We start from the raw sequence: 14,533 nt of genomic DNA, 5'->3' as shown, positions 1-14,533 counted from the left end.
GAGTTTTGCAAATCTAACATAACACTATGTTAGATTTGTGATATGCTGAGTCTGGTTGCCTATGCCTTTGCAAGGGAGAAATTAGCCAATGACACAAGCAACCAATGAACTGGTCCAATAGGAAAAAGCAGGGGCAAAACCTGGCCGTGATGATGTAAACATATAGGAAGTTCTCAGTGTGTTAGGTTCAAAATAGGCCACTCCCATCCGTTCAGTACCTTTTTTAATGGAAAATTGGATTTTCTAACACCCTGAGAGCATCACTGATGGTTTAATAAGATTTGGACATTGAAGGTGAACAACCCCTTTAATGCCTGGCCCCAAATATTTTGTCTGAGGTTTCTGCTAAATAAGCTAGTGAACACACTTTTTTTTTTTGGCCACCAATATTAAAATTTGCAAAATTAAGCTAAATTATTTCCTTAAAATAGACCCTATAGGAGATGACCTTTCCATAATTTGAAGTTTTCTGGATAAAGAATTACCAGATAAGAGATCCTATACCTGTACTTTTATATATTATTTTGGAGAATTACCTTCTTTCCATCTGCTCGAGCACAGTCTTCATTCTTTCTTCATACCATCTCCATTTTTCCTTAGTAATATACAAATGCACCACAGAACCATCTTTCCACTGTGTATGTACAAACTGGTCACAGTATTTTGCATTGATAAGTTTCATTTTGGTATCCTGTAGAGTAAAATATGCAAGTCCTACATATCAGTGCTGTCCAACTTCTGTCGTACCGAGGGCCTGAATTTTTCTGGCCTACACGGTGGAGGGCTGTTCATGGAAGCCAGTTTTGACCACTATCCTTTTTTAAAACTGCACCCACTTCAAACCACATCCATGTTATCACAAGAGCTTTTAAGACCATACCCACATTAATGGTGGTAGCACAGCAAAAACCCAAATAGTTGGTGCTCACTGTGGGGATATCACCCTTCATTCATATGTGAAAGAATTATAATATGTCATATTAGGACATACCCTTAAATATATATGCCTTCTCCTCCCCCTGTGGATAGCACATCAACCCTCAGCATATAATTAAACACCTTAGGGACCATATAATTGCTATTTCCACATGCTAATAAGCTCTCAGAACAAACCCCTGCCAGGTTCACAGCATAGGGCAGGCACACACAGGCAGCATAGGGCAGGCAGAGCATGGCACACACAGGCAGCATAGAGTATGGCACACAAAGGCAGCATAAGGCAAGCAGAGTATGGCACACAAAGGCAGTACTCTGCCAGCTCTATCCTGACTATGTGCCATACTCTGTCTGCCCTACCCTGCATGTGTGTGCCACACTCTGCCTGACCTATGCTGCCTGTGTACAATACTCTGCCAGTCCTATGCTGCCTGAGTGTTCCATACTCTGCCTGCCCTACGCTGCCTGTGTTCCCTTATCACCTGCCTGCAAAATGCAGGAGGAGAGAAAGGAATCATATGCCAGCTCTGACTTTTCTCTACGAACCGCAGGTCATACATAAAGCAAAAGTTTTCTGGCAGCTTGAGCCACCTGTGGGCAACAACAATGTGTGTATAGAGGTTGTGTACTTACAGCGTCTGTTTGCATTGACTCATCTTCTGGCTTGGTTTTAATATCCACAACACCATCGCTATGACGAAATGCACAGTCAGCAAAAACATCGTAAAACTGAAGTTTTTGTGCTTTTAGCCCATATTTGATTAGCCATTGTTTGGAGCTAACATAGTCTTCAACTTTAATTTCAGGCATGAGATGATTATTGATTACTATGAAAACACAAAATAATGTTAATTTAGCCAATAGTATATACAATGCCTAGACAGCTATAAAAACTCTTGGCAAATTAAAACAGGGGTATAAAATAATAAAGTAGCAGTAGCCCATAATTCCCAAATTAGTTATCAAAACTATTCCATATGGAAAAGACAGCCAGGCTGACACAGCTTCGCTACTGCCAGACAACGGAGATTGGCACACGAGCAGATTTTGGGGCAGAACTGCATATTCAAGCAGTTTCCCGCAAAATCCACTCTGCCTGCTGATTACAATAAAATAAAAGAACATTAGGATGTAAAGTCTCCAATTTATGTATTCAATAGTTGTCTTTATTTTGTAATTTATTTATGAAATGTCTTTTAGAGTTGAATACTTGTGTACATTCAATTCCAGTCACAATCAAACAATAACAAGATCACAGTTGAAGTTGATTCTAGTGGTGAGTGTACACCTGTAGGCACCTAATTTCTTATATGAGATTAAGAGAAGATATCTGTTAAAAAAAACTATAAAAAAACAGGATGAGGAGGATGCCGATGAGGTCACAGGGACACTGATAGGTATACTATATGTTATATTCCTTATTAGTAAACTATTAATTTTAGAGCAGTAAATTCAAATTAAAAAGATTAAAATTATTTGATTGGTCAGTTGTCTTTTTAGTGACAACAGCCTGGACTTTTTGTACTTCTGTGCTCTGTGAAATCTGTGGCACTGTATTAAGAAAATACAGTATATGCACTTCCATACAGTTTTGAATAAATGCATTTTTGCTCCAAAATTGCTTTGCAAATTAATTTATGTAAAAATATGTGGGTCTCATACTGATTCTATTAGCTATTAGAAATAATGAAATAAACAATAATTACCATCATCACTGGGATAAAAGTTTGTTAAAATATCTTGCAATTGTTTTAGAATATTTTGTGCTTCATCCAGTTCTTTCATCATCAAGAATTCATCTTGCTGCAAATCAAGCTCTAGAAACACAGTTACCAGCAGTATTAGTATTGGGTTTGTACTAGAATGTCACTGTATATAATATATATGATACTTAATGAATAATAAAAATACAAAGATATATGAAAATCACAGTTCAATACTTACATTTTTTTATACTATGTTGTAGAAAAATGTTGGGTGTGTACTATGTAAACTGCATGCTATTTCACAAAGATTTAAATAAGTCAACTGGCCACAGCAGTAAGTGCACACTTTTAGCATTGTGTGTGGTTTTTTAATTTAATTGATGGTTTTTATGTAGGCATAGCATGCACTTAGCAAGAAAATGGATAATGCTATAATACAACCTGGGCCACCATACATACGACTGCTATGAATTTAAAAAACTGTGTTTTGTGCCTCACATTCTTTTGCTGTACCTTCATGTGTTTTCTCTGTTGTTGATGTGGGTAGAGCAGCATTAACTTCCTTTAGTTTTAATGCCGTATTCAGCTGCTTACAGTCTGCTTTGTATACGTGGCACCTACAAGAAGAGATAAATTTAATTAACACGTGTAAACTTTATTTTTACTGAAGCTTGACAGCTGTTCACTTTGATTTTATTATTAAATTTTCTCTTTTATTTTCAATAAAAATGAATCAATGGTTCTTGTTTAATATGTGCATTTAGACGCAATTGTATGGGATAGCCTTTAATTTGTAATTGAAGATAATATTTATATAGTTGGGCTCCACCCCATCAAACATTTTTTTTTAAAAAAATTCAGAACCCCTAATGCCTAATACTTTCTGACTGGATTGCAGGGTCTAAGTGGTGCACGACACATGCTGAAAACAGATAATATTACAGGCATCTAACACATTACTATGTTTAAACAAGATCCAGTAGATGTTGTAAACAAGACATGCTATGCAGAGATCAGCTGTTATCTTTCAGCTTTAAATAGAACAAATCAGAGGGCATTAGAACTAGTTAGTACTAATTCTTGTCCTATTGAGGTACAGGTACCTGTGCTGATCTGGATAATAGGTTTACATTTTCTGCGCTGTGTATTGTACAAAAGTTTGATTATGTTTGTCATCTACTTCCAAAACATTTTCTGAAAGGCAACACAACTAATGAGAGTTTACAGTGCAGCTAAATTAGCACTACACAGTTAATCAGGAAAATTATTTTTTTCTGTCCTTTGACAAACAAAGGTTCAAAGGTATAAATAATACCAGGATCTAAGACCCACCCACTACAAGGATTTGCAAGCTACAGCTTCAATATAGACAAATATATATTTACCTTCCAGATGTTTGGTGACTTATCTCTTTCAAAAATGTAATTGTTTCTTCTTTCTGGGGGTTATAGGACACAAAATGGACTGGACATGGGCTGTCAGAGACATATTTTAACAGTAGTTGCTTCTTGACTTCAGAAATATCCTCTGCTGTGAAATAATATACAGCTTCAACCTGCAAACCAGATACTTGTCATCGCCCATTAAACACATACAAAGGATATGCTTTATGTCAATTATAAATTCTTAATAACAAACTACTGGTGTGAACAATGAAACTACTGTTTTGTTGTCTAGGCTATGATGTGCAACCTGCTGATTTCTATTGGTGTTGCTTCAGTTGCTGCAGGAAAAATGCCCAAAAACTGGCATGCCTTCTTAAGCTGGCCATCACGTGGCGATCTGACGATGTTTCGTGCGACCATCAGTCGCACGAAACATCGTCAGATCCGCCACACACCATTCAGGGCTGAATCGGCAGGTAAGGAGGTAGAAACAATAGGATTTCTACCTCCTTCTGCCGATTCAGCGCTGAAGGGAGATTTTAGTCTCTATGGCGCCCGATCAAAATTTTCCAACTGGTCCGATCGGCGAGTCGTCCGATATCAGCAGCTTCCTGCGTTATCGGTCGACACGCCAACATACCATACACGCACCGAATATCATACGAAACGAGGTTTCGTACGATATCATCGGTGCGTATATGGGCACCTTTAGGTGCCCATATACGGCGATTTGTGCAAAATCGCGCCGCCGCGTCTGCCATCCCGCCGGCGACTTACATGTTCGCCGGTGGGATGGCAGGGGTAGGCAACTCGGGGAGTTTAGTCGCCCGCGAACAGGGAGTTTTGTTGCGGGCGACTAATCTCCCCCGTGTGCCAGAGCCCTTAGAGTTATATGTGTGAGTATCAGCAGAGAATGTGAACCATTGGCTATCAGCCAGACCATCCCATTGCAGTAACTCATCATGACATCGGGAAGTCATGGTTTGACAACTTTACGGCTGATCAAAGTAAGGGATGAGCTTATCTGACTGACTGAGGCCAATCTGTTTTATTTTATGTTAGGTGGCAGTTTAGTAGTAGCAAAGTGTTAGCCATAGTTCAGAAATAGAGAAATGTGGTTTATAGTAACTTGATACCTTTTATTACTATTTATTAGCTTATTTATTAGCTAACTGATAAATGTAATAACGCAAGCATTCAAGATAAGTACACTTGTTCAGCTACCTGCTTTTGCTTAATCAATGGTGGTGTCATTGCGCGTGCCTTTGATGATTGAAGACATGGAGCAGTGACCTCACAAATAAATGAAAACTGCTTAAATTGTTAGCTTAAGGGCTGTGACAGACGGGTAGATTAGTCGCCGTGCGACAAATCTCCCTTGTCGTGTGCAACTAATCTCCCCAAAATGCCATCCCACCGGCTAGAATGTAAATTGCCGGTGGGATGGCATACGTGGCGCCGAAATCACGGAAGTTTCCTCTCAAGGCAACTTCGGTGATTTCGGCAAATCGATGTGTCGCATATGCCATCCCACCGTCAATTTAAATTCTAGCTGGTGGGATGGCATTTCGGGGAGATTTGTTACTATGTTACTATGAAAGATCTATGTAAATACAGCCATAAGCACTCACAGAAATGCTGCAGAACCCTCTATCAAAAGAAACACAGGATTTCTTGTCCCTTTTTTGGGAACAAGTTCTTTGGTACCAGACTTCCTCTCTTTTAGGACTCCTTTAGGTTTGGGGCTTGAGCTCAGTTCTCTCCTCTCTCCCTCCCTTCTCCCGCTCTCCCCTCCCATTAGAATGCATAAGAACTCACTTCCCCCACCCTTAGGAATGTGTGATCTGAGCTTCCAACATCTATAACTGCAGCAGGAAGCTACCAAGACCAAGCTAAAATGGCAGCTGCTATTAGAGGGAGCTTCTAGGGCTCTTTTCTCAGGTATAGTAAAGCTTTCTGCTGAATAAATATAGCGTTCTAGGTGGTACTAATGTGGTGAATTTATTGGCAGAAAAAATGCCAAAATTACTTTCTTTCTCTTTTAATTTTTGTATGCCTTGAGAGAGTTAAAGCAAGGATGCTAACCCCAAAACAGGAGTTTTTTTACTTTAGCCTTTACCATAACCTGTTTTCCTGTATCTATGCTTGTTTTATGGCCTGTAGTTTATGACCTGTCTAGAACCAGCACTTTTAATGACATAGTCTACATACGCAATATTAATACAAGGTTGTGGCTTTCTTGTATATTAAAAATGCTGGCATGCTGCAATCAATAAAAGGAATCATGTCAGAATCATTTAGAAAGCCAGTAGATTTATTTTTTAAACCACCCCAGCTTTGGGTAGCCCATGATTCCTATACTGTAGTTTATAATTGTTTCTTTTCCTGATTTAGTTAGCCCTGGAAATAATATATTTCCTTTTTGTAGTATATGCCTTTTTGGCTCAGAATAAACTTACTACACATAAATCATAAAAACAATAAAAATATTTTCAGTATGGTCGTTGTCCTCTAGCAATAACCCGTGATATATATATATATATATATATATTTGGTTTATGTTGCAAATAAACAGTACTACACATCCACTGACAATTAAATAACCCATTTAAAGGCATGCTCAAATGCTTTGCTATCCAGTAGCGTGGATCAAAACACACTGCTGTGCTATCACATGAAACTTTAATATATAAGACACTGCAAGAACAATAGCGTTGATGTGATGTGAAGCGTAAGAAGTGGAATCAGTCCTGTTAGCTATTATGTTACTCCAGCTGGGATAATTACATTTGTACTGCTAATGATGCTTTACTCAAAGATAATATCAATTCCCCTGAGAGTTCAGAAGTATGCTTACAGCACATAATTTAGCAGACTCAGTCTTGGAAATAACCACTATTGTGGTCAGTTTTAATACTGTAAAGCAAAATAAATACATAAATACCAGGAAATAAATATAAAAAATAATAATAAAGCTATTATGGAGTGATTGGACATTACAATAAACTTTTTTCATAGTTTTGTAATATAAATACAACCTGATAAAGCAGTGCTTCTGAAAGAGCGTTTGCAGCACATTCTGGGTTTTCCACTGGAGGGTGCTGTGTGTTGTGTACCCATTCCACAGCTGTCTCGATAGAGTCCTGACTCACATGGACCTGTTTGTCATGCCACTTCTCTGGCACCTGTGAAACCCTACAACAAGGCAGTAAGAAACTAAATACATGCAAACTATAGGCTAAAATGTGCAGGTACAAAAAATATATTTGGTTATGTAATTCATCTAAAGGAGTTTGTGAAGATTCTCATTCATCCAGGTCACGGTATATCTGTAGTAAAAGTCAAATCAACTGAACTTGCTGTGTTTTTTCTTGAAAACATTTGATTTGACTTATTACTACAGATATATCATCTAAAGGAGTTCATCTTATAAGTGATACTGACACAGCAAAAATATTGTTTAAAATATTAATGCAAATTGAAAATTAACTATAGGTCATGTTCATCATTTTTCACTGATAGGCCTGCTTTTGTTAGTAATTGTTACTTGAAATTCCTAAACCTGACTGTTTTTGTCAGCCTGGCTGTCCCTTCTCAGCCTGTCAGCTTCTAATGCTAACAAACTCCTGCTGCACAAATATGGCAGTCCCCTCATGGAGACGCATGGAGTATCAGATTAATGGAAGAGCATCAGGCAAATACATTTTTGGCAACATTATAAATAACATGCAAAGACAATGTTATGCAAGATGTAAGAAAAAACTTTATTTTTCTGGTGTCAGTATCTCTTTAAATTAACTTTTATTATTTTATCTATGGATGTATTCTAAGCACATTTTAAATAGTTTTTTTTTTTATCATTTCCTTCCTATTCTTTATTCAAACCATTGTTGCTAGGATAAATAAGACATAGCTACCAAACAGCAGTCTATATTACAAGCCAGAGAGAAGAAGAAAAATATAAATCATTCATAAAAACAAAAAAATACAAAATAGTTTGTCGTTGAATACAGTTCGTCTTTGAATACTACCGTGTATACCATACTAAAAATTCAATGTTAAGGTGAACTACCCCTTTTTAAAGATTTCATATTTACAGATGTAGACCAAATGGGCTTCCTAACACATAATACAGGCAGCTGCGTGTGCACTACGTATAGTAACACGTGGACTATATACTGTTATTATAACAACTTTATATATATATATATATATATATATATATATAACTTTAGCAATACAAGAAAAAAAATGTTGTAAATTGAAACTGAGGGGTAGTTGTTGCTTGTATACTGATCTGTATAGCAACAGTGTGCACAAATCGTAGCTGTATCTATGACCACTTGTGCTTCTTATCAGCTACAATGCACACTTAAACCATTGCCCGGGGTTTCTTAGTGGTTTGTCATGATAAGAAAAGAGTTAAGAGTAGATAAGGTCACTTTACTACTTATAATGTGGTTTCTCATTTTTATGCAATGACAGCAGTTTAAACAAGGACAAGTGACCTAACAGCCTATGGCCCTCCTGTTACTGGTCACTGCAACTTCCAGCATCATCCTGGTGGAAAGCCGCAAGCTAGACTATTTTTTATCACACACCTTTTTTAAAAAAGTCGCTGTGACTAATTCGCACATCGAAAATGCCTGCGATTAATCAAAGCTACTAACTTTTTAAAAAGTTGTGGCAATTAATCACCCTGTGTGTCTTTGCCCTTAAGGATCAGTATACTCATCTGAGACCATGCACTAGAAGACAACTGAACAAAACAAAAACTTACCAAATTATATTGAAATTTGAAATGTGTGCGACCTGTTCCCTAATTAAAAGGCAGAAAGCATCTTGGTACATTTCAAACTGCTCTTTAGACAAACAGCCACATTCTAGAACAAAGATAACAGAATTTTCCTGGATAACACCAAATATTGCTCTGCTCCCACTGGTAAGCCAACCAAGTCTTTCATTGTAAAGTTCAATAGTGTTTGTGAGAGATTCCACCTTTTGCAGGAATTGTTCCTTCTTGGCTGTCAGCTAGGCAAAAAGAAAGGGGTATCATAATGTTAATATTGTTGTTGTTATAGCTTGCAAATAAAGTAAAATAACAGTATCCAAGGTACACAAAGGCACGGCAGCCAGGATGTTTTGGCACACTACCCACAGATAACAACTATAAATAAGGCACATACTGTCTACGGCACACAATTATACCAGGAGGCTACTGCTCATGAATGTGACTTCTAAGCAATACTTACCTACCTAACATGTTTGACACAAACAGAGCATTGTCCATGCCACTGTGTTTAAGAAGAGCCCTTGGATTTCCACAGCTCATGCCAAGAGACCATAGAATTCATTTACAGTGAAAAACAGGGCAAACGGCAGTGTATTTCCCACAATCCCCCATTCTTTGGGGCGAATATTTATGCTCCAGCATTAAGTGCACATATTTCCCTTTTGACTGCAACACCTAGGGGCCCATTTACTTACTCACGAACCGGCCGAATGCGTCCGATTGCGTTTTTTTCGTAATGATCTGTATTTGGCGATTTTTTCGGAAAATTATCGCGACTTTTTCGTTGCCATTCCGAATGTTGCGCAAAATCTGGCGATTTTTTCGTAGCGTTAAAACTTGCGCGAAAAGTAGTGCCTTTTTCGTAGCCATTCCGAAAGTTGCGCTTTTTGTTGCGATTTTTTTGTAGCGTTCGGATTCATTCAAGCTTCAGTATGGTGACTTTTCTTGGGCCAGGTTGGAGCTGCAGGGTGCCATTGAGTCCTATGGGAGGCTTCCAAAATCAACCAAAAGCTTACGAGCGCTCAATACGAAAAAGTCGCGACAAGATACGAGCGAATCGTAATGGCTACGAAAAACTCGTGTTTTTTTGCGAAAATCGTATTGGTAACGAAAAAGTCGCGACAATTTCCGAAAAGTCGTAAAGGCGCCGAAAAAAATCGCAAAAAATACGAAAAAGTCGCAAAATGTTCATTTTCCAATCTGAATTTTTCCAATTCGGATTCGAATTCGTGTCTTAGTAAATCAGCCCCCTAGTGAATAGCACATATTTAGGTGGATGCTGTATCCAGATCAGTTGTGGCTCCTAAATTTCACAGTATACACCAGACACAAATGTGACTGCTACAGATGTAAAAATGCAAAGGGAGTTTTCTTTTTAAGATCCTTTCTGCAAACACTGAAACACGGACTAAGCAATGGTTTGCATACTTACATTGTATATTTTACCAGCAAAATTATATTGAGGAAAAAGGCCTTGAGAATATCGAGAGGATACTGGTCTCCCTAATTTGCTTACATAATCTATAGAAAAAAGACATTATTAGTTACAGTCCAATCATCATGGATTTATATATATATATATATATATATATATACACACACACACTATACATGTGCAAAGGTGCAAAAAAATGAGTTTACTTGTAAACAACTGCCTTTCTCACACTGTTCCTGTTCCTGAATAAGAAGACTTTAAACAATTTTAAACAAAGGGGATACTCCACAGAATAACTACAGAAGAAGGTTCATCAAGTTCAGTGTCTTGACCACAAATCCACCATTTAGAGTAGAAATTATTACATGAATACTTTAAAACATATATTATTTATATACACACACCATCCAGGAATGTGGATGGCCCACAGTATTATTTTCAAAAGTTGGCCACTGCTAAGGAAAGCCTATGTTGAAATTGTAGGTTTGAGCTACCTCTGGTAACCTATCACCACCTTTCAAAGACCTAATGTTTCCATGTAGTGGATGCAACCAGTGCTCTAGCACAGTAAAAACAACTTGATTTAGCTATCCATATTCAGGAAAGAAATTTGACATATGTGGACATTTTACATGGGGTAATGAATATGTGGTTTACATGCTTATGCTTACATGCATATGGCAGAGTATGGCACACACAGGCAGCAGGGGCAGGCCAAGTATAATCACAAGCGGCGGGGGCAATGACAAAGGAACTAGGGGTAGGCAGGAGAAGTTCCTGCCTGGCACTCCCCATTTGTTGCGCCCTAGGCAGCTGCCTCTTCTGCCTACCCCTAGTTCCGGCCCTGACAGGCAGCATAGGGCAGGCAGAGTATGGCACACACAAGCAGGGCAGAGCAAGGGTGGCCGAGTAGGGAAGGAGACAGGGAAACCTATCATGTCTATGTAAGTAACTGATCATAACGAACATTTTATACAGCAGTACAGGGACTTACAGGTGTGAGAAATGCAGGACCTTAAAGGTGTGAACAATGTCCATTCTTACAGGTGTGAACACCATAGGGGCTTACAGATGTCAACAATACACAGACTTAAAGGTGTAAACAATGAAGGGGCTTACAGCATGAATCTGAGGTGAACAATGCAGGGGGGCCAGTTAATCTCAATACTGATACCATTTAAGGCTTACACAGTTACACCAGCCCTTCTCTATTCCCTATATCTGCCCCAATCCTGAGAACAATGCCTACTCTTTATTGTTTTATTTATATTTCTTTGCTTGTCCACAAGTATGTAGGTCTTTGTTGCAGGAGGCATATAGCTGTATAGTAGAATGAGTGATTTATATTATTGTTAAACTGGCCTAATGACTTAATAATCCTTTATAGAAAGGAAGTTTGGCTGCTGCATTATTTGGACAAACAGAATGCAGGAGGTTAGTGGACACAGACTGCACTAGCCATAAAAAAGATGCACTGAAAACATCAAATACCTTCTTTTTGCTGGAATCCAAGTTGTGAAAGGATCTTCATCATAGAAAGTTTCTTCTTCTTTAGCCCATGTGTTTTCAACCATTTTGAGGAGGATGTAAGAGTGTGTGCATCTTCCTTTGCTGACATTCTTTCTAAATGGATTTATTTGATGCTGCATAAAAGTGACTCCTCTACATTTGTTTTCACTGAGCATTTAACAAAAAAGAAGGCAAACATACATTTACGTAATGCTTTTTGACAAAAGGTAAGTATTTTGAGAAACTGTACTTGCCAATAATACATTTTTCTTAAACTGGAAATATGCCTATTTATTGTGGTTAAAGTATGAGGAAATCACTTGCTGTGTGCATGCCTATTTATACTTCTGACTAAAAGTATCAAATACATTTCTAGTTGTTGTTGGGTGCAGCTACACCTTAGGCCCACATACAAAGCAATAATTTGGGCCACCCTACCTCCTTTAAAAACTGAATGACTGCCCTAAGCTTCTGGTCTGGCAGCCCGTAGTGTGAAAAAAGCCAGACAGAATGAAATCTCTACATACAAATGATATATCCCTTTAACAAGTCCACAGAATTATGTAGAAAATAGTGTGTGGGGATTTGTATCTTTAAACCTTTTTCTGAACATAAAGGCTCAGATACTGAGGCTTTATCTGTACTTACAGGCTTGAAAAACCACCTATTTAAACTGGAAAAACTGCACTGGTTTCCATGCAACTGTGTTGTCTACAAATTCTAATTACAATTTGTTTAAAGGTAAAATATACCCCCTTATGATATGAACTTCCAAAAATAATTTATTTTTTATTCCAAATATATATATTTTTATACAGACAAACCTAATTCCAAAGACTGAAAGGAAACCATAACAGTCTTTCTCCGTGCTCTTTAGGACCAGTTCCCCACCCCACTTAAGCTCACAGTGTACAAACCTACCCTCACATTGTTTTATTGTGAAGTGATGAATTCTGAAGTCCCTCTGCATTCCAAAGAATATGTGCATCAACCATTATGGAATAAAGAAAACTTGAAGTGGATTTCTAAAGCAAGATTCAGGTAGTGAACCATGGATGACCAACCACTGGGCTTCTAGCTGCCACTTTGTAGTTTGAGGGCCACAGCTACAAACTTCAATCTTTTCTATGTATCTAATGCTGCCCCTAATACACAGTACAAGGATCTAGTTATTACATAAATGCTGTAATCTGTGAAAGCCACTAATGCTGATATGCAGTTACATCAAAATGAATGCGCCTATATTTAAAGCCCCATAGTACCTGTTCACAATAAATCTTGGGGTGAACAAATAACACAATTTTCAGCTTTATCAGATAAGCAAGTCACTCTGTAGTTCTGCAAAACGTCATGAATGCCATTGGGCCCCGTCCCCATGTTTACCTTCCTTCCAACCATTGCCTTCTTACATTAATTGCCGAAATCGCCTGCGCAGCGTGTGCCATCCCACCAGCAACTTACATTTTCGCCGGTGGGATGGCAATTCGGGGAGATTTGTCGCGGGCGACTAATCTCCCCGTGTGCCAGAGCCCTAAGACTTAAGGACTTAAGACAACAGTTTTTGTACAGAAAACACTCAAGTGTGCATTCTCTGGCTGAAATACATCCCTTGGGGTAGTGGTAGGTGGATGCCATTCCTTTCACTGCCTATACACCCAGGGTGGAGAAAAACCTATGTGTTACATTAGCCTCTTACTCTATTCAAATGAAATGGCTGCTCCCTGGGCTATACAGCAGCCTATTAATAGTATTATATTTTGAAGGAAACATAGAGGTTGAGACTTGAAGTTTACTATTAAATCATATTTTAGTGCACAAAAAATCCTTTAGTTACTTTTTGTCTTATTATTGCTTTAACACATATTACTACTAGTCAGTACTATCAGTATCAGTCAATATCAGCCAGCTCCAGCTACCAGCAATAACACAAACACCTAGCTGGAAGGCAGCAGGTAACTAGCACAGTCGGAAAGCCATTCTTTGCACGGGGCACATATTATGTTACACCACAACGCCCGGCATAATCCCTCTCTACACATACCGCTCGCATCCGAATCCTCACACGGGCTCAGATCCTGTATATTCCCCGGGACTTAGGCTATTCCGCTACTGACTTTGTTGTCTATGGAAACGGATAGGTTGCTACCGGCCAGCCAATCCCACTGCGAGTTACAAGAAAGGGGCGGGTACATTGCATTTTCCCCCGTAGTACTTAATTGGTTCCGACAGTGAGGAGGAAGTACCTGAGAGCAAGGGTGAGGTCCATGTGTTAGTAGTGTAGGTAACTGTCAGGAGGGTGCAGCATTTGCTTGGGACAGTCCCACCTTGCCCCAACCATGTTAGCAGCTTGTTACCAAAAGCATTGCCTTTGATAGGTAGGCACTGTTTAGTGGATAATTCTATTAAGGCAAGCTTTACATCATCATCCCAAAATATTGTGTATGCACCAAAATAGGGAACCTGATGTCCATGCACTCTAGAAACTGCAGAATGAAAAGTGAAATTGCCTGCCCTGCCTGTATGCCTAAAGCACAGAGGCAGGACAGGCAGTATATAAATGACAGCTGAAATTTGTAAATACCTTTATAACATGTATGGATGTTTCAATACAAAAAATAATTTGAGTTTCATATTTAATTTGCAAAGGACTTTTACTTACAGCGTTTTATCTTATCAAAACCAAAATTAATTAAACTTAGTTATCTTTAAGTTATAGAAAGGATACATTTCCTAAATTTGAAGATTTATAGAAAAAATAAGGGAATACAAT

The 14,533-nt window shown here is 38.4% G+C and overlaps 1 protein-coding gene across 2 annotated transcripts in view; it reads right to left on the bottom strand.

Moving 5' to 3' along the window:
• vwa3b (von Willebrand factor A domain containing 3B) overlaps nucleotides 1-13,905 on the bottom strand; it is a 75,799-nt gene extending 61,894 nt beyond the window's left edge. For both annotated transcript variants that reach the window (XM_002931645.4, XM_031897019.1), the window contains exons 1-10: nucleotides 13,805-13,905; nucleotides 11,746-11,931; nucleotides 10,252-10,340; nucleotides 8,808-9,058; nucleotides 7,066-7,222; nucleotides 4,028-4,197; nucleotides 3,156-3,259; nucleotides 2,643-2,753; nucleotides 1,570-1,763; nucleotides 537-691 (exon numbers count right to left, since the gene is read on the bottom strand). In XM_002931645.4, coding sequence (XP_002931691.3) covers nucleotides 537-691; nucleotides 1,570-1,763; nucleotides 2,643-2,753; nucleotides 3,156-3,259; nucleotides 4,028-4,197; nucleotides 7,066-7,222; nucleotides 8,808-9,058; nucleotides 10,252-10,340; nucleotides 11,746-11,872 — 1,358 coding nt within the window. In that variant the 5' untranslated portion in view covers nucleotides 11,873-11,931; nucleotides 13,805-13,905. The remainder of the gene's footprint in view (nucleotides 1-536; nucleotides 692-1,569; nucleotides 1,764-2,642; nucleotides 2,754-3,155; nucleotides 3,260-4,027; nucleotides 4,198-7,065; nucleotides 7,223-8,807; nucleotides 9,059-10,251; nucleotides 10,341-11,745; nucleotides 11,932-13,804) is intronic.
• Nucleotides 13,906-14,533: the final 628 nt, after the last annotated feature.

This window comes from Xenopus tropicalis, chromosome 2 (assembly GCF_000004195.4).
Source record: "Xenopus tropicalis strain Nigerian chromosome 2, UCB_Xtro_10.0, whole genome shotgun sequence".
Taxonomy (NCBI): domain Eukaryota; kingdom Metazoa; phylum Chordata; class Amphibia; order Anura; family Pipidae; genus Xenopus; species Xenopus tropicalis.
The sequence above is the reverse complement of the archived record's forward strand: the minus strand, read 5'-3'. Positions and strand labels throughout refer to the sequence as shown.